Source organism: Emydura macquarii, unplaced genomic scaffold (genome assembly GCF_026122565.2).
Source record: "Emydura macquarii macquarii isolate MOO-44397 ecotype Brisbane River unplaced genomic scaffold, CSIRO-AGI_Emac_v2 contig_1386, whole genome shotgun sequence".
Lineage (NCBI taxonomy): Eukaryota > Metazoa > Chordata > Testudines > Chelidae > Emydura > Emydura macquarii.
Genome location: NW_027131523.1, coordinates 1,942,323 through 1,965,440, shown reverse-complemented (window position 1 = coordinate 1,965,440; position 23,118 = coordinate 1,942,323). Strand labels below are relative to the sequence as shown.

The 23,118-nt window shown below is 64.6% G+C and overlaps 4 protein-coding genes across 6 annotated transcripts; 2 read left to right on the top strand and 2 right to left on the bottom strand.

The window, feature by feature from the left end:
• Positions 1–2,104: 2,104 nt before the first annotated feature.
• Positions 2,105–7,650, bottom strand: MAGIX (MAGI family member, X-linked). Its single transcript, XM_067552234.1, has 6 exons — positions 7,502–7,650; positions 6,390–6,554; positions 6,185–6,267; positions 5,888–6,049; positions 5,352–5,490; positions 2,105–3,679 (listed from the first exon to the last, which is right to left on the bottom strand). The coding sequence occupies exons 1-6, from the start codon at positions 7,539–7,541 to the stop codon at positions 3,234–3,236; spliced, it is 1,035 nt and encodes a 344-aa protein (XP_067408335.1). The 5' UTR covers positions 7,542–7,650; the 3' UTR covers positions 2,105–3,233.
• A 114-nt stretch (positions 7,651–7,764) lies between these two features.
• Positions 7,765–10,012, bottom strand: LOC137155952 (membrane-associated guanylate kinase, WW and PDZ domain-containing protein 3-like). The gene is made up of 5 exons (XM_067552428.1): positions 10,008–10,012; positions 9,593–9,669; positions 8,935–9,483; positions 8,319–8,557; positions 7,765–7,782 (listed from the first exon to the last, which is right to left on the bottom strand). Exons 1-5 carry the CDS (start codon positions 10,010–10,012, stop codon positions 7,765–7,767), a joined length of 888 nt encoding a protein of 295 aa, XP_067408529.1.
• Positions 10,013–14,451: 4,439 nt separating this feature from the next.
• On the top strand, positions 14,452–19,462 carry GPKOW (G-patch domain and KOW motifs). The gene is made up of 11 exons (XM_067552190.1): positions 14,452–14,658; positions 14,925–15,073; positions 15,373–15,512; positions 15,623–15,729; positions 16,028–16,238; positions 16,363–16,495; positions 16,586–16,718; positions 17,176–17,314; positions 17,430–17,499; positions 18,074–18,159; positions 18,464–19,462. Exons 1-11 carry the CDS (start codon positions 14,462–14,464, stop codon positions 18,596–18,598), a joined length of 1,500 nt encoding a protein of 499 aa, XP_067408291.1. The 5' UTR covers positions 14,452–14,461; the 3' UTR covers positions 18,599–19,462.
• A 339-nt stretch (positions 19,463–19,801) lies between these two features.
• On the top strand, positions 19,802–22,945 carry HSD17B10 (hydroxysteroid 17-beta dehydrogenase 10). Of its 3 annotated transcripts, none has more exons than XM_067552263.1 (6): positions 19,802–19,934; positions 20,861–21,025; positions 21,288–21,452; positions 21,652–21,780; positions 21,894–22,002; positions 22,259–22,945. In XM_067552263.1, the coding sequence occupies exons 1-6, from the start codon at positions 19,908–19,910 to the stop codon at positions 22,447–22,449; spliced, it is 786 nt and encodes a 261-aa protein (XP_067408364.1). In that variant the 5' UTR covers positions 19,802–19,907; the 3' UTR covers positions 22,450–22,945. The 3 variants fall into 3 exon arrangements, with proteins under 3 accessions (XP_067408364.1, XP_067408363.1, XP_067408362.1); XM_067552262.1 differs by lacking the exon at positions 19,802–19,934 and adding an exon at positions 20,012–20,092; XM_067552261.1 differs by lacking the exon at positions 19,802–19,934 and adding an exon at positions 20,034–20,147.
• Positions 22,946–23,118: the final 173 nt, after the last annotated feature.

Sequence of the window (23,118 nt, the reverse complement as noted above, 5' to 3'; positions counted from 1 at the left end):
CGTCACCACATTTTTTCTCCTCCCACTGCCGTGGAAAAGAATCACACTGCTACATTTTAGAGTTGGATCGGGTGCAGCTTTAATTGTGACACACACAATCACATAACCATAGCTATGGGGAACACTATAGCCAGAGGGCAAACCCAGCTGGCTATAGGGAAGTCAAGCAGCATGTCTGCATGCTGGGCAAATGTACTTCCCCTGGCTACCAGATACAGAAGACTTATATAGGGGTTGCTTAGGTTCATTTACATGTTGATCGTATAGTGGAATTGGATTAACAGTTTATACTTAACAGGAAAGACAATCACACTGCACAGTGGGGCGCACCAGATGCCCTCACAGGAACGCCCAATGAGTCACTTGAGTGTACAATGTAGTTTTCAGGGACCCTGGCTAACACCCGAAGATGGGTGGTGACACAATACTTGTTCAAATGCTAACTTGTATGGAGTGAGTCTCTATGGGGCCGGTAAGACAAAGGGAGGCAGGTACTGGTACTCATCAAAACAGTTGAAGTCTGTTCAGACTTCAATAAGGCTTAAGGCTCATAACAGAGACTTGCCTCTCGGGTGTGGTTCAGAGACCTCTTGTGGGACTTTAACATCTTTATCCTAATTTCAGCTGAGGCATTCTGTGAATGGTTTAGCCTGGGCCTTCTATTTCAGTTTCAGGCTACAACTTCAGGCCAGGCTTCTATGACCAGTTTCAGACCAGGCATTCTATCAATCAATTCTATGATTAATTCTTTGATTCCACACCACCAACCATTTCCACAGGCACCCCCCCCCCCCCATCAATCACTTTCCACCCATCGCCACCCGTAAGGGCCAGCCGGCCCCCACGTGGGGCGGCACAGCTGCTCCGCCAAGGACTCCCCCACCCCCCGGCTCCCCCCGACCCGCAGCAGATGTACAGATGGGAAACCCTGCCCGAGAGGCCTCCACTGACACCCGATTGGCCCCTTGGCCCCCGTATCAGCCCACGGGCCACACCTCCGGGAAGTGCCCAGGCAACAAGCTGGGTCCTCCGTGAGCTACCATGACTGGAGTCTGACCCTCTCTGGACCCAGAACATGACACAAGTCCTGATCCCTGCATATCGGACCCCCTGCCCCAGCCCCCCAACTGCCAGCAATGTTCACCCCCATTCTCCCCACCCACGAGCATCAGCATCATCAACATCCATTTCCTCCCACCCCCCCATGCTTCCCCAACCCCCGTCTCCCAGAAGAAGTCGCAAGGGGCGGCTCTACCCCTTTAAAGGCCGGGGCCTGGTCAGCACAGGGTGGGACAGGTCATGGATTGGATGCTCTATAAAGAGCTGGGGGGGGCAGGGCAGGCAGGCAGGCTATTGCTAGAGAGTAATGCAGGGTGGTGTAGGAAGAGACCAGCAAGGCAGGTAACTACACAGGGGTTTTCTCTTCCAGGAGAAGGACCCGTGGCAGGACTTGGATCCTAGACCCGAAAAGAGGGGGCAGCTGGGCTCAAGGAAATGCCCAGAGCAGGCCCGGGAGGGTAGGAGAGGTTTTGTCCCTCTGAGCCGGGCGGCTGGGATGGGCTGGAGCTCTTGGCATGATCTGGCTGGAGGGCCAGGCCCCTGTGAGGAGCAGCAATACTGGATGGCACCACCAGGATGGTGAGTCTGTACCAGCGATGCACCAACCAGCCTGTTTCTGCAGGTGCCAGGGCTCAGCTGACATGTGATGGGCTGTGTTAAGGGGAGTGAGTGACCCCAGCTGGATGCACTTGTATGTCATTAACTGCCCAGGGGGCTGGCAGCTGATTGGCCAGTGAGCCCCTGGTCCGGGGGAGGCTACCAGTGCTCCGTAGGAGATGGGATGCTCCTGGCGAAGAGCTCCTGGAGGGGACAAATTCTCAGCATTGGAATCCAGCACCTAGGTGAGGCTGGCTGATAACATGCCGGTGCTGAGGGTTCTATCCTGGGCTCTGGGAGGGGAGTGAGGCATAGTGGTTAGAGTGGGGGAGGCCTGGGCACCAGGACTCCTGGGTTCTCTCTGTGGAGTGCAGTGCAGTGCATGTCTGAGACAGCTGCTGTGATACGGAATGACTCAGGCGAGACAACCACAAACCGCTTTGGTTTTTTTTTTATTTTATTTTAAATTGTTCATTGCTGGTAGGAGGGAGTTGTTCATTTTAAATAAAGACTGTCTCCATGGAGACAGAAACCAAGGCAACTGCAGCACCTTCATGTGAGACCTGGACACCCCCGTTTCCCTAGATCATCTCCCATCCCCTGGGAAAGGACCCCTTTTGGAGCAGAATCAATCATTTTCCATCTCCCCCACACCTTGATGGAATGGTTTGATCCACCCCCCCCCCCAGAACCATGGAATGGGTCAGTCTGTGAATTTCTGTGGAGTATGTCCACCTCCCCCTCCTAAAATGGATCAGTCTTTGTGAGTCATGAGCTGTGCTGGAGCATTCCGTCTCCTTTTGGTGGAATGGAATGGCCCATTCCACCCCCCTATCCAGGGAGTGGATCAAGCCACATGTGGGGACTCTCACCCCATTCTTGATGGAATGGATTGGGCCATCTGACATTGTTCTATGCAGGGAGAGCAGGCCCCCCCCAGATGGAATGGATTAGCTCAATTTCCTCCCCCTCCATGGAATAGGTCAGTCCACGTGTGGCTCTGTGGAATGTGTTGGCGGCAGCAGAGTGGAAACTACCATTGCAATCCTGACATGGGGGGGGGGAGTGTGCAAAATTACCAACAGTGGACAATATCAGTACCAAGCACAGGGGGGGACCAGTGGACAGTACCATTTCACAGACCGGGGGGGAGGAGTACTGGCAGAGTGGAAGGTACCACTGCAGATTATAAATGGGAACATTCCCCCCTACACAAATGGAAAGTACTATTGCACAGCCCAGACGGAGGGGACAGGAGAGGATGGTACCACTGAATAGCTGAGGGGAGGGGGGAGAATGGTAGTACCACTGAACAGGCCAGATGGAGGGGGGAATGGAAGGTACCATTGCATTGCCCAGATGGGAAGGGGAGTTGAGTAGCCACTACCACTGCAGTCAAGATGGGGAGGGGAACAAGAATGGAAGGTACCACTAGATAGCTGGACCCTAGATGGAGGGGTGGAGAGGAGAGTGGAAGGTACCATTGCACAGCCAGATGGACGTGGACAGTACCATTGCCTTGGCTGTGGGTGGACTCTCCCAGGCACTGAGAACATCTGGCACTGGGTGGGGCTGGACTAGGTCCTCCTCTTCATCTCCCCACCTTTGCCCCACTCCATGCTGCCCCCTTTGTCATCCTCCCCCTCCCCCATGCAGACCCCCCTCAGGGCCCGTGAGAGGCGCTCCTTGCTGGGCACCAGCCAAGGCCCAGGGGCTGGGTCCGAGAGGCCCCTCCAGACCTGCTCCCTCGGGGGGGAGAGGGACCCATGCTCCCCCTTCCCAGCCTCTGCCGCCTGCCCCGACGGTGGCTGGCCCTGCTCTGGGCCCTGCCGCTCCCGGGACCTGCGTTGGTGGGAGCGGTGGGATCCTCGCTTGGCACTGCTGGGGGAAGCTTCCAGGCAGCCCCTGTCGTCCCTTCCCCAGCAGGGAGACCCCTCGGCCGGGTCTGCTCTCCAGCTGCCTGGTGCTGCTCCCCCCTCCGGCATCCGGTCCGGCCTGGTAGGGCTAGGGATGTATTCGTGGTCTGGAGAGGGGAGAGAGGATGAGATGGGGGTGGGAGGTGATCAGACCCAGAGAACATAGGAACCCCCCCATACACATTTACCCTGGGATAGCTTCCTTGGGGTCCTGCCCCCCCCCCCCCCCGGGAACAACCCCCTGTTTTCCTCTGCCCCCTGTCTCTCTGTCCCCAGCATCGGAGGGCTTGGCTAAACAAAACAGTGGGGGTCTGGTGAAACTTTGGGGGTAGGGTCTGTAGTGTGTGGGGGGGTCTCTGGAGGGGTAAAGCAGGGTTTGTGGTGGGAGGATGGTCTGTGGGGCACAGGAGGCTCAATGTTAGGGGTCTACAGTTGGGGGTCAAGAACAGAGAGGGTGAGTTACTTGTATCCCTGCTATAGAGTGGGGTGTTCCCACCTTTCTGGCACTGGGGAGACCCCCAGGAAACAGCACTGAACCCCAGATTCCTTAGGGAGCGGCGGGGAGGGTCTTGTCAGGATTGGCTAAACAAACAGATGAAAGGGGCCTAGTGTTTGGGGGAGGGGGGCAGGATTGGCCCATTGCTTTGATGGGGGAATGGGGGGCCGGATTGAACCATTGCTGTGAGCTGGGGGGAGGAGGAATTGCCTTTTGCTGTGACCTGGGTGAAGGACTGGATGGGCCCACTGCATTGATCTGGGGGGAGGGGGGCTGGGTTGGTCCATTGCTCTGGCCTGTGCAGGGAGGAATTGCCCATTGCTGTGACCAGTGGGGGTGGGGGGGGTGTGAAGAGCTGGATTGGCCCATTGATCTGGCCCAATGGAGGGGGGGCAACCCACCAGTCACGCTCAAGCCGTCCCACGAGGCAGAAGCAGGGCTCCCCCCGCCGGGAGTTGGTGACGCACAACGCCAGGTTGCAGAGTGGTGTCACTGTGGGGGGGGTGCACGTGAACACTGGGGGGGGGGGCAGCACAGATGGGGGACCCAGGAAGGGGGGGGGCAGATGGGCAGGGATGGGGGGCAGAGAGGACATGGTGGGAGGGGTGTGGGGGGCCGAGAAGGGGGAGATGTGGAGGGTTGGAACCGGAGAAGGGGTGGAAATGGGGGAGAGAAATGGGATGAGTATTGAACCCTGAAAACCTGGCCCCCATTCAGACACCCCCCTGGGGGGAGGGGCAGGGTGGGGGCTGTGGGGCCAATCGGCTCCCTGCTATTATACATTGCCCCCCACCCCCACTGACCCCCATGCACTGGGCCATCTGCTACTGCTCCCACCATGGGTCGCACCATCTCCCCAGGGACTGCGGGGTGGTGAGGGTGTCACTGTGGGTTATACCATCTCTAGAGGGAGGCAGGACCCGGGTGTGCAGATGTCACTGTGGGGGAGGAGGGTCGTACCATCTCCCCAGGAATGCAGGGGGAGGGTCACTATGGGGTTGTACCATCTGCTCTGGGATATGAGGTGGGGTGGCAGGAAAAGGGTGAGCCATACCATTGCCTCAGGAAGTGGGGGAGCACGCTATGGGTGGCACCATCTCCCCTAGGATTTAGAGTGGAAAAAGGCCCTCACAGTAGGTCATACCATCTCGAATGGGGGGGGAGGGAATATTATTGTGGGTCCTACCATCTCCCTTGGGCAGCATGGGGTGGGGTAATACCATCTCCCCCAGGTGGGGGGGGAGCCCTGCTGTACAGGGAGGCAGGGAGGGGGCTGGACTCACCGTAGTCGGGGACGAAGCCGTTGCCCTTCTTGAGCACCAGGCAAATGCGGCTGCCCCCACGGCGGATCTGCTCCACGGCCCGGGCGTGGGTCATGCCCAGCGTGGGCTCCCCATTGATCTCCACTAGCTGGTCGCTGACCTGCCCCAGAGACGGACACTGCAGTACCGGCCACCGCCACAGGGGGAGCTACAGCCCAGAGTGCCCCGGCCCCCACTGCCAGGGAGAGAGCCCTCTGCCTGCCCCACTTACTGCCCCATAGCACCACCCAGCGCCTGGCCCCAACAGCTGGGGCAGAAAGCCCCTTGCTCACCCCCTGCCGCGCTTGCTGCCCCATAGTGCCCCCCCCGGAGCCTGCCCCAACTACAGGGGGAGATCACCCCCTGCCCAGCCCCTCTGCCCCACAGCGCCTGCCCCAACTACTGGGGGAGATCACCCCCTGCCCAGCCCCCTACCCCACGGCACCTTGCAGTGCCTGACCCTGAGTGCCAAGGGAAAGCGCCCCGGGTCCCCCAATCCCTCCCCCTGTATCCTGTACCTGTATCTTGCCGCTCTGCTGGGCCGGCCCCCCCTCCATGAGCCCCAGCACGTAGATGTCCATGTTGTACTCGCTGCCCCCCCGCAGGCTCAGCCCGAAGCCCAGGGGGCCGCGCAGCAGCTCCACCGAGTAGCTGTGGGGGTCCCGGGGGGCTGACAGACACTGGGAAAGGGGGGGAGGGGAGGTGAGTGCCCTGCTGGGACCCCCCTTTAGCCCTAAGGCTCCCAGCCCCCCATAGCCAGCCCCGCTGCCCCTCTCCTCCCCCAATATCCACCCCCCCAGCTGGCCCTCCCCTACCTGTGGCTGGGGCAGCCGGCACCCCAGTCTCCCAGCTCCTTCCTCCACCTCAATCTCAGCTGCGTCCAGGTCACTGGAGGCAACTGGGGGGGAATGGGGAGGGGGTCAATGTGTGGGAGGGGCCTGCTCCCCCTCTGGCCCCTCCCCCACCCACCCCTCTTTGCCCCCATCTCCCCCTCCCCAGCCGGGGGCAGGGGGCACTCACCCGTGTCCCTGGGGGGGGGCAGCATTCGCAGCCGGACCTTGGCCCCGGCCTGGCGGAAGAGGGCCCCGAGTTCGGGGTGGGGGATCCTGGCCAGGAGCCCCCCGTCTTCCGGATGCTTCCCGCCGGGGGGGTCCCCGCTGCGCCGGGGGCGGGGCACCAGTCCACCTGTTGGGGGGGGGGGAGAGAGAGCGGGGTAGTGGATCAGTGAAGGGGGAGGGGTGCCAGCTCCCCCCAAATACCCCCCGGTGAACTGAACCCCCCAACCTCCCCAGAAACCACCCCCTCCCACGCACGGACCCCCCTTGGGTGACCCAACTCCGCCCCCATCCAAGCCCTGGTGGAAAGCAGAGCCCCCCCCATGCACTGACCCTCCCAGCAACCCAGCCCCCCAACCCCCATAAATACCAGCCCCACCCCTCTTGGGGACAGGACCCCACCCACATTTCCCCCTCCTCCTCCTCCCCCCCCCCGCTTTGAAGCTTGATGCTCTTATCGGGTCAATATTTACCGGGGGGGGGGAGGGGGGGGAGAATTGGTTGTAGGGGGTCAGGGGGTGTGTGGAGGGTGCAGTGAGGGGTACTGGGGGGCAGAGGGGGCTTTTAGGGTAAGAAGGGACGTGTGGGGGGGTGGAGGGACATGGGGAGACTGGGGGTGGGATGGGGGCGCCCGGGGGTGAGAAGGGATTATGTGGGGGGATAGGGTAGAGAGGGCTATGGGGCAGGGGGTCTGTGTGTGGGGCAGAGGGTGCTGGGAGAGGGGGCAGAGAGGGTGGGGCTGGCAGAAGGACTCTGTGTGGGGCAGAGGGAGTCTGGGCGAGTGTCCCCATGGGGGTGGCAGTGTGTGTGTGGGGCGGTGTCGGGCTCTGGGTGTGGGGCGGGGGCTGGGAGGGACATGTAGGGTGAGACACTCTCAAGCCCCCCCCCATTTCTACCTGCCCCCAAAACCACCCGCTCAACATTAGTGACTCCTCCACACTCTCCTCTGCTCCCCCCCATGTGTGGGGAGAGCCCCCCCTGGAAAGCAGCCCTCCACCGCACCCCCCAACCAGGCCAGGCGGAGAAGGGTGTGGGGGGGACAGGTAAGGGGAATGGGGGGGGGTAAACAGTGCAAACCCTGGACGTTTCGCAGCACGGCCTGGACCCTGTGCAGCATGGCTGGCTGTGGGGCAGGGTGGGGAGGCCCCCCGGTTCCTATGGGGGGCGCAGGCGTGGGGCAGGGGTGTCCACGGCACCCCCCCCAGCTCGGCCGCCTTCCTCCCAGCCTCCTTTGCCCGGACAAACAAGCTGGGCTGATAAAGTCAAGGACGTGGGGGGGGGGGGTGAGTTAACCCCTTGGGAGCTGGGGGGAGCGAGCTCCAGGCACCTCCCAGCAGGGGTCACTGTGGGGCACAGGGCTGGGGGGGGAGAAATTCCAGCGCTATATGGGGTGGAACCAGCAGCCGGGTCCCCCCACTTGGTCCCCCACCTGCCTGTGTGTGTGGGGGGGGGAGACGGGGGGCTGAACACAAGGGGGGGTCACTTGTGCCAGGACAATGGGGGGGCTCAGGAAGGGGGGAGGTGGGAGTATTGGGGGGAAGGCAACCTCCTCACGCCCCCCACCCAGGAGTCGCCCTGCCCCCTAAATCCATCTCCTGGTGAGTTCCCCCCCCCGTCCCCTGCAGCCCCCCATATACCCCTCCCCCACATTGCCGCCATCATCCCCCCGGCCCCCCTTTACTCCCACCACCTCCTGTGGCCCCTGCACCCCCTAGAGTGCCCCCAACCCCTCCCCCAACCCTTCCCCTGTGCCCCACTTCCAACCCCACCACATTCACTTCCCCCCCCTCCATGTACCCACCCCCCTTTTGCAGCCCTTCCCCCCACACCCCCCATGCCCCTCCCCACTCACCTGCTCTCCTGCCATCCAGCCCCACGCTGCCCCCCGGCTCACCGGGGCCCCCGGAGAGCTGGGGGCGTCGTATCCTTTGGGCCTCCCCCCCATGGCAGCGGGCCGGACACAGCAGCACGTCTCGGGGTTCGGGCCCCACAAAGCTGGTGATGGCCAGGGTATCGCCATGGGGGGCCCCCACTGATCCCTGGGGACCCGCCTGCCCCCCCACCGGGGGGGGATCCTGGCAGGGGGAGGGGATGGAGAACAGATGCTCCAGGGGGGCCGGTGGAAGCTGGGACCTGGGGGGAGGGGAAGTAAAGAGGGGGGTCAACAAGTACAGAGGGTCCCCCAAAATTACCTGCACCCCACAGCCCCCCTGGCTGGGAAAGGCTGGGAGCTCCCCCCATAACTAGCCCCCCCCCACCCCACTCCCCCACAGCGCCCCCTGCTGGGTCTGGAGCCACCAGGTGCTACCCCACAGCTGGCGCCCCCGGTGGACCAGACAGGAAGTGCAGCCGCCGGAGTGCCCCCCCAGCACCCCCTAGTGGGCCAGGCAGGGATTGCAGCCTCCGGGGTGCCCCCCCCAGCACCCCCTAGTGGGCCAGGCAGGAATTGCAGCCGTCGGGGTGCCCCCCCCCCCCATCAGCACCCCCTAGTGCCTGCCGCCCTGCATTACCTCTCCGCTCCACCAGCAGGATGACGTCCCCGGCCCGCGTGTGCTGCTGCAGGACGCTCTCCACCTCCTGGGGCCCGAGGCCCCTCACGTCGGCCCCGTTCACCTTGGCCACCAGGTCCCCCTCCTGCAGCAGGGGGCAGTGCCCCCGGTCCCAGATCCTGGCCACCCGGGCCCCCGGGCCACCGTCCTCGGGCGCTTCCACCGTAAACCAGGGCCCCCCGGGGCTGCGGGGCAGGGGCACCGGTGTCAGCCGGCCGGCCGGCGGGGCACGGGGGGGCACCCCCTGGTGCCGGGGCCTCCGCTCCGCCCACTCCTCTTCCTCCCCCAGGCAAAACTCAGCGCAGCACCGGACCCCCAGCCCCCGGACCCGGCGGGAGAGGCGGGGCCCGGCGGCGGGCGGGGCAGGCGGGCTGCGGGGGAGGGTGGCCCCATAGCAGGGGGGAGGCCGGTGGGTCAGCAGGGTGTCCCCCCGGCAGAGGCACCGGCAAGCCGCGTCACGATGGGTGTATTGCAGGATGCAGCTGCCGTCCACCACCACCACCACGTTCACTGCGGGGCAGAGAGGGAAGAGTTAATGGGGCAGAACCTGGGGGCCGTGGGGTCCCCCCATAGCCAGGGGATAGGTCGTGAGGGTGCAGTGCCCCCCTCCCCCACTTACCTCCAGCCACCGGTGCTGTCTCTGCTGCCGGGACTGGGGGCTCAGGAGCCACGTGGGGGCTCTGGTGGGTGCTGTAGCTGGGGGGGGAAGGAGACGGGGGGGTTGAATATTCGGGGGGGGGCCTTCTTCTGGCAGCCTTCTCCCCCTAGATTCTCCTTTCCTGACCCCCCCACAGCTCCCCCCTTCCCTCTGGAACTTCCAAAGGCCCCCTCCCCCATCCCACTGGCCCCCTGGATTCCCCCCAATTCCGCCTCCCCAGTATCTTCCCACCCCAGCTGCACCCCTTTAGCCCCAGATCATCCCCTTCCCCCCCACATCTTCAACACCCCCAGCTGTGCCCGCCCCCTCTGACCACAGTCACTGCCCCCCACCCCAGAATCCGCAGCCGGGGAGGAGGGAAGGGGCCCGGAGTCACCTCATTCCGCAGGCTTCACTTTGCTCCGCCCCCCAGTGCTGGAGTTGGGGCCCGGCCCCACCCATGGCACAGCCGGGGGCCTGGCTCTGGGGTCCCCAATGGGGGTCTCTGCTTGCCGGGCGCTGGCTGCCTCAGCCCTCTAAGGAGAGAGAAGAGGCGTGTTCAAACCTCCTGAGATGCAGCTGCCTCTGGGGTGGCGCAGGTCGGCAGTCGCAGCACAGAAACGGCCTGCAGCACGGCACCACCCGGCCTCACCTGCCAGGGGAGAGCGCCCCCTGCCCAGCCCTCCATCCCACTCCCCCCAGCACGGCACCCCCCAGCACCCTACGTGCCTGTTTGTGCAGGGGGGCAGGTCTCCTCTCCCATCACCCCCCCCCCCGAGCCCCTCTGGGCTGCACGGGGGGAGCTTGGGCTCCTCGTGCGCCAGGGTCTGGATGTTGGCAGCAACGCCTGCCCGAGGCGCTCAGGTGCCCTGGGGGAGAACCCGCAGCCGGGGGGGCAGGGCTGACCCACGGAACCAGCCTAGGGGAAGAGAGACGCCTGCCCCGCAGCCCCCCCCCCCCAGTCTCCCTCTGTCCAGATCTGGCTACAGGCCCCATGGGGGGATCCCATTGCTCTAGAACCCGCGGGGGAGCCGGCAACTCTAGAAGCCCCTTTGCCAGGGATGTGACCTAGAACTGCAGCCCCACCTGGAACTCTTCCAGGGAGGGGTGGCAGGCTGGGGGGGGGTCTGTACCCCACCCAGGCGCTGAGCGGATCCTGGTGTTAGCTGGCCGCAGCTGGGGGGGATCTGAGTTGAACTGATCCGGCAGTGGCCCCTGGGCAGGGGCAGGCCGGCAGGTGGGGCGAGGACGTTGGCCAAGGAAGGGGGCCCGGCAGGAGCTGAGGATCCTGCTCTACTCTAAGGCCCTGAGGGAGGGGCGGCCGCCTTTTGGTTCTAGCCACAGAGCAGCGCAATGGCTTACGCGGGACGTGCGCGGGGCGGGAAACGGTCGATCCTCTCCTGGGTGGGGGCGGGCGGCGAGCAGGGCTGGACTGAAGGGGGACGTCGCCGTCTTATTTTTGCCGCCGCCGCCTGCCTCAGTTTCCCTCCGGGCTTGGCACGGGGACGAGGTTTCCATCGGCTCCTCGGCCGCTGCCAGAGGCAGGAGGTAGGGGCGTCATCTTGCTGCTTGGGGGGAAGAAGCAGGGTCAGCAAAGAACGGGCCGAGACCGACCCACAGCAACCGTGACCCCAAGCAAGACGAGCCACCCTCCCCCCGGTCCCGCCGACTCATCCAGCAACCCCCCCCCCCCAGCAGAGGGGGAGACCCCAGCAGGCAGGACTGGGGCTGGAGCTGGGGAACGGGGGCTTTTTGAAGGACTCAGGGGCCTGGCCCGGGGTGGGGGGGAGAAGAGAGGGAGCCCAATACCGGCACGGGTGAGGATTTGCCGCAGGGAATGGAAAGCCGGGAGCGCCGGCGCCTCTGGCCTGGTCTTGAAGGCCACAGACCTGCCCCTGCGGGACTGGGCTGGTCCTTGAGGCCTGGCACATTGAAGGGGGTTGCTCCCCGGGGCAGAGACCAGCTGTGGGACCTCTGTGCTAGGGGGCTGCAGCCCAGGGGGGCAGAACAGGCCCTGGGGTCCCAGCCCTGGGAGAAGGGTCACGCTGGAGACAAAGGCTGGGAGGAAGGAGCCCAGGGACGAGAATCGAGGCTCTGGGGTGGAGGGACGCCCGGGTCCCGGCTGCCGGGGGAGACGCTGGGCCAGGCCTGGCCATGCGGAGGGGCTCCTGCGGTGGCCGTGAGGGGCGGCTCTGGATTACAAAGCGCGTTGGGGGCATTTTCGCAGCTCCCCGGCAGGAAGGCTGCGGGGTCTGGAGCCCAGGAGCTGACGCAGGGGCAGGGACGAAGGGGGGGGGGGGAGCCCGTCTCGCAAAAGGGGACAGCGCTCGGGGATCTCGAACAGACTCTGGAAAATGCTCTGAGCCTAGATCTGACGGGTCAAAGGTGGGAGAAGGCTCCAGAAAACGGGGGAAGGGTGATGCCAGCATCCCCCACTTTGCACAGCTGGGAGAACCCAGGAATAGCCCCCCTGTGGAGGGAGGGCTCCCCTAGGGCAGGTGGGGGCTGGTTCTAGATCAGAGAGGGAACGGAGGGGAAACATCTCTGGTGGGGGGGGGGGGGATCGTGAGCAGGAAGGGGAAAGCTGCGGGGCACCAGTTCCCCCACTCCCAAGTTCCCCAGAGACAGAAGCTGAACCTCCCCCCACGCCCTGCCCTGTCCCATGTGCAACCCAGGCCCTTAGAATCCCCCCCCCAGATCCACCCTACATTTCACCGCCAAGGCCCTTAGGATCTTCCTGTGTCCCCCCCCCTCAGATCCACCCCTGACCCCCACTCCCTTATGGGCCCCCCCCTGCCCCAGGCCTTTACGATCCCCGTCCTCCCCAGATCCACCCCGTGTCCTTAGGATCCCCCGTCCCTCCCAGCTCCACCCCCGATCCCCCTCCCACTCCATCCAACCCCCTCCGCGCCCCCACAGCCGCTATATCCCCCCCTCCCCCCAGCAGCCTGGATAATCCAATTAACAGCTGATCTTACCGCCCGCCCAGTCTCTGCTGGCTGGGCTGAGCTTGGGGGGGGTCCCTTACCTTGGGGTGGCCCCTGCCTCCAGCGCTGCTCTGACCGCCCCCCCCGTCAGACCCCCTCCCTTCCCCAGTGGTACCCGATGCTGCCTGGGTTAGCAACGGGGTCACCAAGGCAACGGGAATTGCTGTCCCTAGAACCTCCACCTCCTCCTCCTGTCGCTAGGCTAGGGGGGGAGAGGGAGATGGACAGAAAGGCCGGCCAATCGGAGACCAGAGCAGCTAATCTCCCCCCCACCTCCACACCCAGGGATATGGGACACGGGGCCTTTCCTCTGGGGGCGGGGGGTGCTGGTTCTGATTCAGCTCCTGGGCAGCTAGTAATTAATCATCAGAGGAATGTGGTGATACAGATTTTGTTACGGAGGCTCAGTGTGTGAACAGGGCAGCAAATTCAGTCCCCAGCCCTATAACGCACCGTGCGGCGCCCCTAAAGAGACGCCCGTTCGAACCCAGGTCTTACCCCGGCCGCACAAGGTAGCGGGCTAACTGAGGGCTGGGAGCCAGGACTCCTGGGTTCTCTCGCCGGCTCTGGGAGAGGAGTGGGCTCTGGTGGATTACAGGGATGCTAACGTCAATTTGGCACATTGAGCCTGAAAGTGGCTGGAGCTGGGCTTTTGGCTGTGCTATTTGTGTGTGTGTGTGTTGGGGGGGGGTGTGCAGGGGTTAATAACTGCCTGCCTTCGGGGGGGGGGGGGAGGCTGATCCAGACACCTGCTCCCCCACCTCCAAACTTCACGTGCGCTTACAAAACGTGGAACGGCTTTTGGCCCCTAGCGAGTCCCAGTGGCCAGACTTTTTGCCCCCCACCTGTGGGGCACCCGTGGGATGATTCTGGGGTGTGAAAGACGTGACATGCTCTGGCTGTCATGGGGCATTCACGGAACCACGCTCCAGACGGCTGGGCCGGATCCCAGCCCCCAAACGCATTCCCTGGAGATGAGTCGGGGACACGCTGGCCCCCTCGGATCCACACAGGAGAACGGGGCGTGGGGGGGGGTGAGTCCTGCCCCTGACCGTGCTGGGTCCTTGCCCCCAGGCTCTCCCGCGGGCGTGAACCCGGAGCGGGCGATGGGGGCAGCGAGGACAGGGCGTGGAGGGCAGGACGCCCACCTTGGCGCCGTCGCCGCTGAGCCGCGTCTGCTCCCCGCGGGCACCGCCAGGCTCAGCGCCTGAGGAGACCCCAGCCAGGCACCGGGCAGCTGGCAGGCCAGACGGGCGAGGTGGCGGCAGGGGGGGGGGGGGCCGCCCGGCTGCTACCTGGAGCTAGGTAGGCCGAGACCTGTGGGCAGTGAGGGCGGGGGAGGGGCATTGGTGCGCCCAGCCCCGTGCACCTTGCCCATGGGCCGTGTGTGTGTGTGTGTGTGGGGGGGGGGGGTCCCCGGGATCCCAGCCCCGTGCACCTTGCCCATGGGCCGTGTGTGTGTGGGGGGGGGGGAGGGAGGGAATTGGGGGTCCCCAGGATCCCAGCCCAGTGCACCTTCCCCATGGGCCGTGCAGGGCTGGAGTGGGGCCATGGGCTCCCAGGCAGTTGGGGGCGCTGTAGGGGGGTCATAGGAGCCATAGGCCCCAGCCCCGCAGTGTCTCATGGGAGCTGTAGTCAACCCCCCACTACGTCTCCCATGAGGCACTGCGGGTTTGTGGGACTACATCTCCCATAAGGCACTGTGGGTTTGTGGGACTACATCTCCCATGAGGCAAGGTGGGGGGGCGGGGCCACGGCTCCCCTCAGGCAGTGCGGGTGGGCGGGGTCACATCTCCCATCAGGCAGTTCGCGGGGCGGGGCTGCATCCCCCATGAGGCAGTTCGGCGGCGGGACTACACCCCCCATGAGGCCTTGCGCGGCGGCGGGCGGCAAGATGGCGGCGGACGGCGGCCCGGCGGCGGGCGGCCCCCCGGCCCCGCGGCCGGTCTCGTTCGGGTTCACGCGCACGGCCGCGCGCAGGCGGCTCGCGGAGCCGGGGGCGGGAGGGGCCGCCCCGGAGCCCGATTTCGTCAGCGCCGTGGAGGGGAGCGAGCTGCGCAGGTGAGAGCAGCGCGCATGCGCCCGGGGCTGGCCGGCCGCGCTCGTGCGCCTGCGCATGGGAGGGAGCGAGCGCGCAATGGGAGGGGCCGGGGGGCGTGTCTGGGGGCGGGGCCACGGACATGGGTGGAGCCATTGGGGTCAGGGCCATCTGTGGGGCAGGCCCATGGGGGTGGGGCATGGCAGTGGGAGGAGCCATGGCACGGGGAGTTGGGCGGGGCCCATTCTAGGTACCCCCCAGTAAGGGGCTGGTTCCTCTCTCCCCACAGCCTCCGGCCAGCCCCAGCCCCCCAGGTGCTTGTCGTCCCCCTGATCCAGCGCAACCAGTGGAAGAAGCCGGAGACGCCCGCGGCGGGGCCCCCAGACCGGCCGGGGGACGAGGGGGTGGAGTCCCAGGCTGTGAGGGAGATCATCGAGGGTGAGCGCGGCAGGGAACCCAGGCGTCCTGCTCCCAGCCCCCTGCTCTAACCACTAGGCCCCCCTTCCCTCCCTGAGCCGGGGGAGAGAACCCAGGAGTCCTGGCTCCCTGCCCCCCCCCCCCACTCTAACCACTAGCCCCCCTCCCTGAGCCGGGGAGAGAACCCAGGAGTCCTGGCTCCCTGCCCCCCCCTACTCTAACCACTAGGCCCCCTCCCTGAGCCGGGGAGAGAACCCAGGAGTCCTGGCTCCCTGCCCCCCCCTACTCTAACCACTAGCCCCCCTCCCTGTGCGTTGCAGAGTGCCGGCAGTCCCAGGAACGGTGGGAGAGCGGCTCCAAGGCCGACCCCAGCCTGGCCATTCCCTTGCTCCTGCAGAATCGCGTCCCTGACGGGTACGAGGACGGCAGCCGGGTGGACGTGAGCCTGCGGCCGGAGTCGGTGAGAGCATTCCCCCCAACAGGCCCCCGTCCCTCCCCCTCCTGCGGCTCGGCCCCGATGGCCCTGCGGCGGGTGGTCTCGCGGGTTAACGCCGCTCGCTCTCCCTGCAGGCGACGGAAGCGGATTACGAGGTGGTGCCCGTGGAGGCCTACGGCATCGCCATGCTGAGGGGCATGGGCTGGAAGGAGGGCGAGGGCATTGGATGCACCTTCAAGCAGTGAGTGACCCCGTGGGGGAGGGAGGCAGAGGCCTGACGTGGGGAGAAGGGCACAGATCCAGATCAGTGGGGGGATCAGCGGTCAGATCTGGGGAGGCAGGAGGTGGAGGGGTCAGATGGCGGGGCAGGGAGAGCTTGGGTGGGGTTATAAACCAACGGGGGGGACCGTAGACTGATGGGGGTCAAAGGTCAGCTTGGGGTGGGGGGGGGGACATAGGTCAGCTGGAGGTAGCAGAGCTCGGGGGGTAGATATGCATTCTGGGAGGAGGTCCCCAAATAACCCTGCCCCCCCATTTAGGGATGTGAAGCCCCTGGAGCACCAGCTACGCCCCAGAGGGCTGGGGCTGGGAGCCGACCGCTCGGCCATCCAGGACCTGCAGGTGGCCGGCCCTCGGCGGCCCCCCAAGCCAGGCGAGGAGCGCCGGGGGGGCGAGGAGGAGCCGCTGGGGCTGGTGGCAGGGGGCGCCGTGCTGATCGCAGCTGGGCCCCACAAGGACCTCTATGGGAAGGTGAGTTTCCCCCCTTCCCTGCCCCCCCGAGCCAGCCAGTCCCCTGCCCTGGGGCTGGATGGGAGCCAGCGTCCCCTAGTGGGGAAAGGCCCCATGCTTCATTCCTGTCGTCTTCCCCCCCCAGATTGCGGGCGTAGACCCCGATAACGCCCGGGCGATGGTGAAACTGGCCATCGGGGATAAGATGGTCACCGTCAGCCAGCACGGCCTGCGAGCTGTGACCCAGAAGGAGTACGAAAGACACGCCAAGGATCTGAGTGAGTCACGTGACTGCTTGGGGGTCCCCCCAGCTCCCCACCTTATCACAGACCCTCACCCCCCATCTGTTGCTCCAATCCCCTTCCCAGGCTGCTTTAGCAAAGCCCAGAAGGAAAAAGAGGAGAAGCAGAGAAATGGAGCCACCGACGTCCCAGACGCCAGACGCCAAGACAAGGGGGAAGAGAAGGACAGAAAGAGGAAACAGCCAGCGGAATTGGAGAGGTAGAGACCTGAGAGGGCTCGCCTGGTGCTGAGATGCAGCCACCTCTTGGGCGGGGCGTCTGGGGAACAGCCACACATAACACAGCATGGGACGGCTCTCCCGACGCTGAGATGCAGCCACCTCTGGGGTGGGTGACAGACGGTGCTGCCCTTGAGGGCAGGAAGTGAAGCTGATTCTTGTCTCTGATTCAAGCCATACAGGTGGATTTAGAAAGGCAAAATGGACTCCCCCTTGCTGGGGTGCGGCCTGGATGCCGGGGTTCCCACCCTGGTGTCAGGGCAGCTCGAATGCCCTTCTTGACGAAACACGGCGCCCCCTCCCTCCCCGCCAAGCCCCCCCCAGCACTGTGTCCCCCCGCGCCTGCCCCGACAGCCAGGGGAGGGTGCAATCCTGGCTCCTCACGACACAGCGTCCCCTGGTGCCAGGGCCGCCCCTGACCGCCTGTTCTCCCCGCAGCGATGCCCGTGCGGTGAAGCAGAGCAAAGGGAGCAGCCGCGGCTCGTCGTCCTCCAGCGCCCCGCATTGGCTGCAGCGAGATCTGCGGGTTCGCTTCGTGGACAAGCTCTACAAGCGGGGAAAATACTATAACACCAAGGTACCCTCCCCCCACCTCAAGCCAGCCAGCCCTCCTGCGCTGGGGTCAGATGGGAGCCGGCACCCCCTAGAGGAGAAAGGCCCCATGTCTCATTGCCCCCCCCCCCCTTTCTTAGATGCTGATTGAGGACGTGCTGAGCCCAGATACTTGTGTCTGCCGCACAGAGGAAGGACGTGTCTTGGATGGTAGGTGGGGGGCTGCCCCGATCTGTCATATCCCAGCCCTGCTTCATTTCCCACCTCTAGTGTGATCTAGTCCTGTTTGGGGTGATCCCCTGTGGGCAGGGTTGGTTGGCAGAGGGGGCTGATTCCCTGAGGGAGGTTATAGGGGAATATGTCCTGATGTGGGGCATGTGACTGGGGGTGTTGTGGGGGGCAGGGTGACCCCAGACGGGGGGGGAGGGATGCTAGAAGGGCCAGCATGTGTTTGGCAGGGCAGGGGAGACACGGCTGGGGTGTGTGTGAGGGGATCTATAGATGGATCCATGGGGCACGTGACCCCCATGGCTGTGTCGGGAGAGGGGGTAACTCCATGGGCAGGCTAATTCCCGGGGGGGGTCCGACCCCCGTGATGTAAGGAGGTTGTGTGGGAGGAGAGGTGAGTGCAGTGGGTGGGTGACGGGGTGGTCTGGGGACTACCACTGTGTCAGTGTGGTGGGGGGTGTTGGAGAGGCCAGGGGGGCGTCTGTGGGGTGGGTTGTTGGGGCGGGGGAGGGATCCCACTGTATGGCACTGAGCCATCTCCTTCCCTGCCCCCCAGACATCCAGGAGGCCATGCTAGAGACGGTCATCCCCAGGGGCGCTGCGGACAGGGTGATGGTGGTGCTGGGGGAGCACGCTGGCAAGGTGAGTGACCCCTAAGCCCCTCCCTGGTGGGGGTGGTGGGGGGAGGATAGGCTGGGGGTGGGGGAGAAGAATCCTTGAGGGTAGTGGAGGGGGAGGAATTGCGGGGGGCTGAGTGGAACGTTGGGCAGGGTAGCAGGGTGTGAGTGCTGTGGGGGGAGCCTGGGTTAGGTTGAACCCCCCCATCTGCCCACCCCAAGTTATTAGCTGAGCCCTCCCTGGTGAGAGAGTCCCTAGGCAGCCGCCCTTCTTCCCAGAAGCCCCCTCTCCCCCAGCACTCACGGGAGCTTCCTGTCTCCCCCCCCAGGTGGGCCAGATCCTGCAGCGCGACCATCAGCGGAGCCAGGCCCTGGTGCAGCTGCAGGGCACTGAGGATGGGGACCTCCTGGCGCTGGACTACGACGCTGTCTGCCAGTACGTGGGGGGCATGGAGGACGACTGAGCCCCCTCCCGCCCGCCCCATTCTGCTGGACAGAGGGACTGCTGGACTCAGCGACCCCCCGGGGCAGGGGCTGGGGGCGTATCCTCTCTGGGGGTGGCAGGACATTGACGGAATCTGACAAAGGACCCCTGCGGCTGGGACAGAGTACTAGAACAACCTTGGCAGGTTCCAGAGCGGGGAGATCTAGAACGTGACCGGCCTTGGGCTCTACAACGAGGTTTCAAACAGAATGAGAGTGAGTTCTAGACAGATTTGAAAGATCTGTTCTAGAGTCGGAACGCGGGACCTCGGGGATCTAGAGCAAGGCCAATGTGTTCTAGAGCACAATTGACTTTAGGTGCCCACGGACGCATCAAAGTGTTTTGGAGTGAAACCAGCCTGTTCTCGAGTGAGACTTTGTGCGGCGTGGGTGTTCTAGAGCAGGGCGTTACCACAGTTCTAGAGCGGGGGTTAAACAATCCAGAGCAGCGCTGCAGTGACGGAGCGAAGTGGGGCGTGGAGACGAATGGGCTCTGGAGCCGGAGGAGAGGGGGGCCCTGGGGCTAGATGGAGTGGGTGTGAGAGCAAGGTTTAGGGTGGCTCTGGGGTCCTGGAGCCGATCTGGACTCTTCTGGGGGGGGAGGATGGTGTTTGGAGGGGGGGTTGGTTCTAGAGCAGTGTCCCTCATTTCTAGCCTGACGTGTGGGGGCTCTCGAGCCCTGGAGCACCGTGGCTGGGTTCTAGATCGATGCTGGCGCCTGCCCTGCGGTGGTGACCCCGGCCCCCGGCCTTGCCGGGCAGTGTGTGAAGGACGATGGTATCAATAAATGTAAATAGCCCCTTCTGCCCCCTGGGGTGGGGACGGGGCTGGGGGGGCCGCGGAAAGTTATAAACCGACACACCCCGACTTGCCCACTCCCCTCCCAGCAGTCCTGGCCCCCAGTCCCCCCCCCCCCCGCTCTAACCACTAGACCCCACTGCTCACCCGGAGCCGGGGGGGGGGAGGGAGAACCCAGCAGTCTGGGCCCCCATCCTCTGCTCTAACCACTCGACCCCACTGCCTCCAGAGCCGGGGAGAGAACCCAGCAGTCCGGACCCCCCTTCCTCCCTCCCCTTTAATCGCTGGTGATTATTTCCCCCCCCCCCATCTTTCCCTGGACGGCCTCCTTGTGCCTTCTCCTTTAAGGGCCCCTCCTTCCTCGGGTTTATAGCCCCAGCTGCGGCCCGAGCATCTGCTTCCCCTTTAAGAGCGGCCTTGCCTCTGATTGGCCATGGCCAGCCCCTGTGCGTGTGGGAGGGGGCGGGGCTTGGAGGGGGCGCGACGAGCAAGATGGCGGCGGCGTTAAGGAGCATGAAGGTAACAGGCGGGGGCGGCTACGGGAGCCAGGCGGGGAGCTGCGCTGCTTGACGCGGGGGAGGGGGGGAAGGGGTGAGACCATTGCACACGGTGTGCGGGGGGAGGCATGGCCGGATGAGACCATTATACATCAGCGCCACACCTGGGAAAGGCTGGAGGTCACTCGCTGCGACCACGTCGGCGGGAGAAACCATTGTACCCAGCGGGGCGGGGGTAGTGCCTGCCTGGGAGAGACCATGCTGCAGAACGGGGGGGAGGGGAGAGAGACTTGGCTGGGAGAAGGCCCTACGCTTTCCCTAGCAGTAGGGGCTGGCGGGTCTACCCTACCCACGTGGGCACTGGGAGGGAGAGCCCTGCTACGCAACGGGGGCGAGGCAATGGGATGGAAGAGACCATCAAACAAGAGGGGTGATAGATGGGCGAGGGTCTCCTATTATACACAACAGAGTGGGGGAGTCTGGGTAGGTCGGAGAACCCGTTACTGGGGCGTGGCCGAGCGAAGCTGGGCTGTATCATGATGAGCCTGGGAAGAGGGGGAAACCATTTGACACGGGGAGGGGGGAAAATCGAAGGGAAGAACCATTCTGTGCAGTAGCAGGGCTGAGGGAGAGAGCATTATATTCCAGGGTGGGGAGTTAGGAAGCGACTATAACACACTTAGAAGGGGGGAATCCTGGATGAGACCATTATGCTCGTGAGGCGGACCCTAGTCAGAGACCATTATACCGACTGGGGGGGGGGTGGGGGGGAGGTAGGGAGAGACCATTATGTGCAAGCTTCAGGGGTTTTATGCACAGACAAGGAGGGTGATCTAGGGAAAGACCATTGTGCACATGAGATGGGGGGGTCTGGGAGAGACCATGAAAACTATGGGTTGTTTTCAGGATATTTTGTATTCACTCCCCCCTCTCTGGTTTTGCCCCCAGGGGATGGTTGGCCTGGTCACTGGTGGGGCCTCCGGCCTGGGCCGTGCCACTGCTGAGCGCCTGGTGCAGCAGGGAGGCAGCGCGGTGATCGTGGACCTGCCGACGTCGGACGGGCAGAGCGTAGCCAAAGCGCTGGGGGAGCAATGCATCTTTGCGCCGGCTGATGTAGGGGGGCCTGGACTCCTGGGTTCTATCCCTGGCTGTGGCAGGGGAGTGGGGTCTAGTGGTTTGTGGGGAGGAGGGTGTGCTGGGAGCCAGGACGCCTGGGTTCTATCCCCGGCTGCGAGAGGGGAGTTGGGGTCTAGTGGTTAGAGCGCGGGGAGCTGAGAGCCAGGACTCCTGGGTTCCATCGCTGGCTCTGGGAGGGCAGTGGGGTCTGGTGTGGAGGTGACGTGGGTTAACCTCTCCTCCCCGCCTGGCGGCTCAGGTGACGTCGGAGGCGGATGTGAAGGGGGCCCTGGCCCTGGCGCAGGAGAAGTTCAGGCGCTTGGATCTGGCCGTGAACTGCGCCGGGATCGCGGTGGCTGTCAAGACCTACAGTGCCCAGAAGAACATTGCGCACAGACTGGAGGATTTCCAGAGAGTCGTCAACGTGAGTGGCTGTGGGGGGCCCCACTGCCTCCAACCCCCATCCACAGCCCTCCCCTCCGCTGCCCTTTGCCCTGCCAAAGCCGTGGTGGTGAGAGGGGACCATGGGGGCGGGGGAGGTACTGGGCTGGATGGGCCTATGGGGCTGATGTGTGAGGGGGCATGTAGGGTGGGGTGGGCCCATTGGTTGGTCTGTCTCCCAGGTCAATCTTGCCGGCACCTTTAACGTGATCCGACTGAGCGCTGCTGAGATGCACAAGAATGAGCCGGACCCCGATGGGCACAGGGGAGTGATCGTCAGCACGGCCAGCGTGGCTGCGTTCGATGGCCAGGTGAGCTCTTGGGGGGCTGTGCTCCAAGGGGGCAGGGGGCTGAGCTGGGGGCTCTCTCCCCTGGCCATGTCCCTGTGCCCCAGCCCCCAGCTAATGCCCTGCTTGTCACACAGGTGGGTCAAGCTGCGTACGCTGCCTCTAAAGGGGGTATCGTGAGCATGACCTTGCCCATCGCCAGGGATCTGGCCTCCATGGGGGTCCGCGTCGTCACCATCGCCCCAGGTACCAACTCCAGCGTAGCTCCTGGCGTGGTGTGGGGAGTCCAGGGCTGAGAGAACGGGGAGGCTGTGGGCTGGGACTGAGGGGCACCAGGGGGGCAGCAGGGGGGCTGTGAGCTGTGAGTGAGGGGCACTGGCAGAGCTGCAGAGTAGCAGGGGGGCTGCGGGCCAGATTTATGGGGCATCGGCAGAGCTGGGGGGGAAGCAGGGGATCTGTAAGCCGGGAGCCAGTCCCCCCCGCACTGTCTCTCTTCCCCCAGGTCTGTTCGCTACGCCCCTGTTGGCAGGGCTGCCCGAGAAGGTGCAAACGTTCCTGGCACGCCAGGTGCCCTTCCCCAGCCGCTTGGGGCTGCCCGGAGAATACGCCCACCTGGTGCAGTGCATCGTGGAGAACCCCATGCTGAACGGGGAGGTGATCCGCCTGGACGGGGCCATCCGCATGCAGCCCTGAGCTGCTGCCCCTGGACGGGGAGGGGGCTGATTCCCCCCCTTCTGTGGTTGCACACTCTCTGGACTCTAATCATGGACTCCTGCAGTGATTCACTCCCCTGCACAATGGGGGCGGGGGCGGTGAGGGCTGGGCCGTTCTACCCCTGCCCCCAATCAGGGTCTGGCCCTTAATAAATGAGTCTCTCTGTGGCTTTGGGGGTGCTCAGGATTCTGTGGTAGCCACCAGCCCCCGCTCCTCTCCCAGAGCTGGGGAGAGAACCCAGGAGTCCTGGCTCGCAGCCCCCGTGCGGTAACCACCAGCCCCCCTCCCCCTCCAGAGCTGAGACGAGAATCCAGCATTCTTGATTGCTGCCCTTGGCTGGGGTGAGGGTGGTGGTGAGGTTATGGGGGCAAGGGGCCATGGCACTCCCCCACAGTGGGGACCTGGGGCCAGGCTGCCCTCCTGCTCTGGCCTACAGACCACAGGGAGCAGTGAGCTATGGGGCACGAGGATTTATTGGATGCTGCCGTCAGTGAAGGAATGGGGCCGAGTGCCAGATCCCCTCTGCAAGGGAGCTGGGGGGGTCCCGGCCATGGGAGGGGAAAGCCTTGGATGTTCCCAGCAGCAGGGATGGTCCCTGGAGGGACTGACTGTGTCCCAGGGGCAGGAGATGGTAAGTGGGATGTTCCA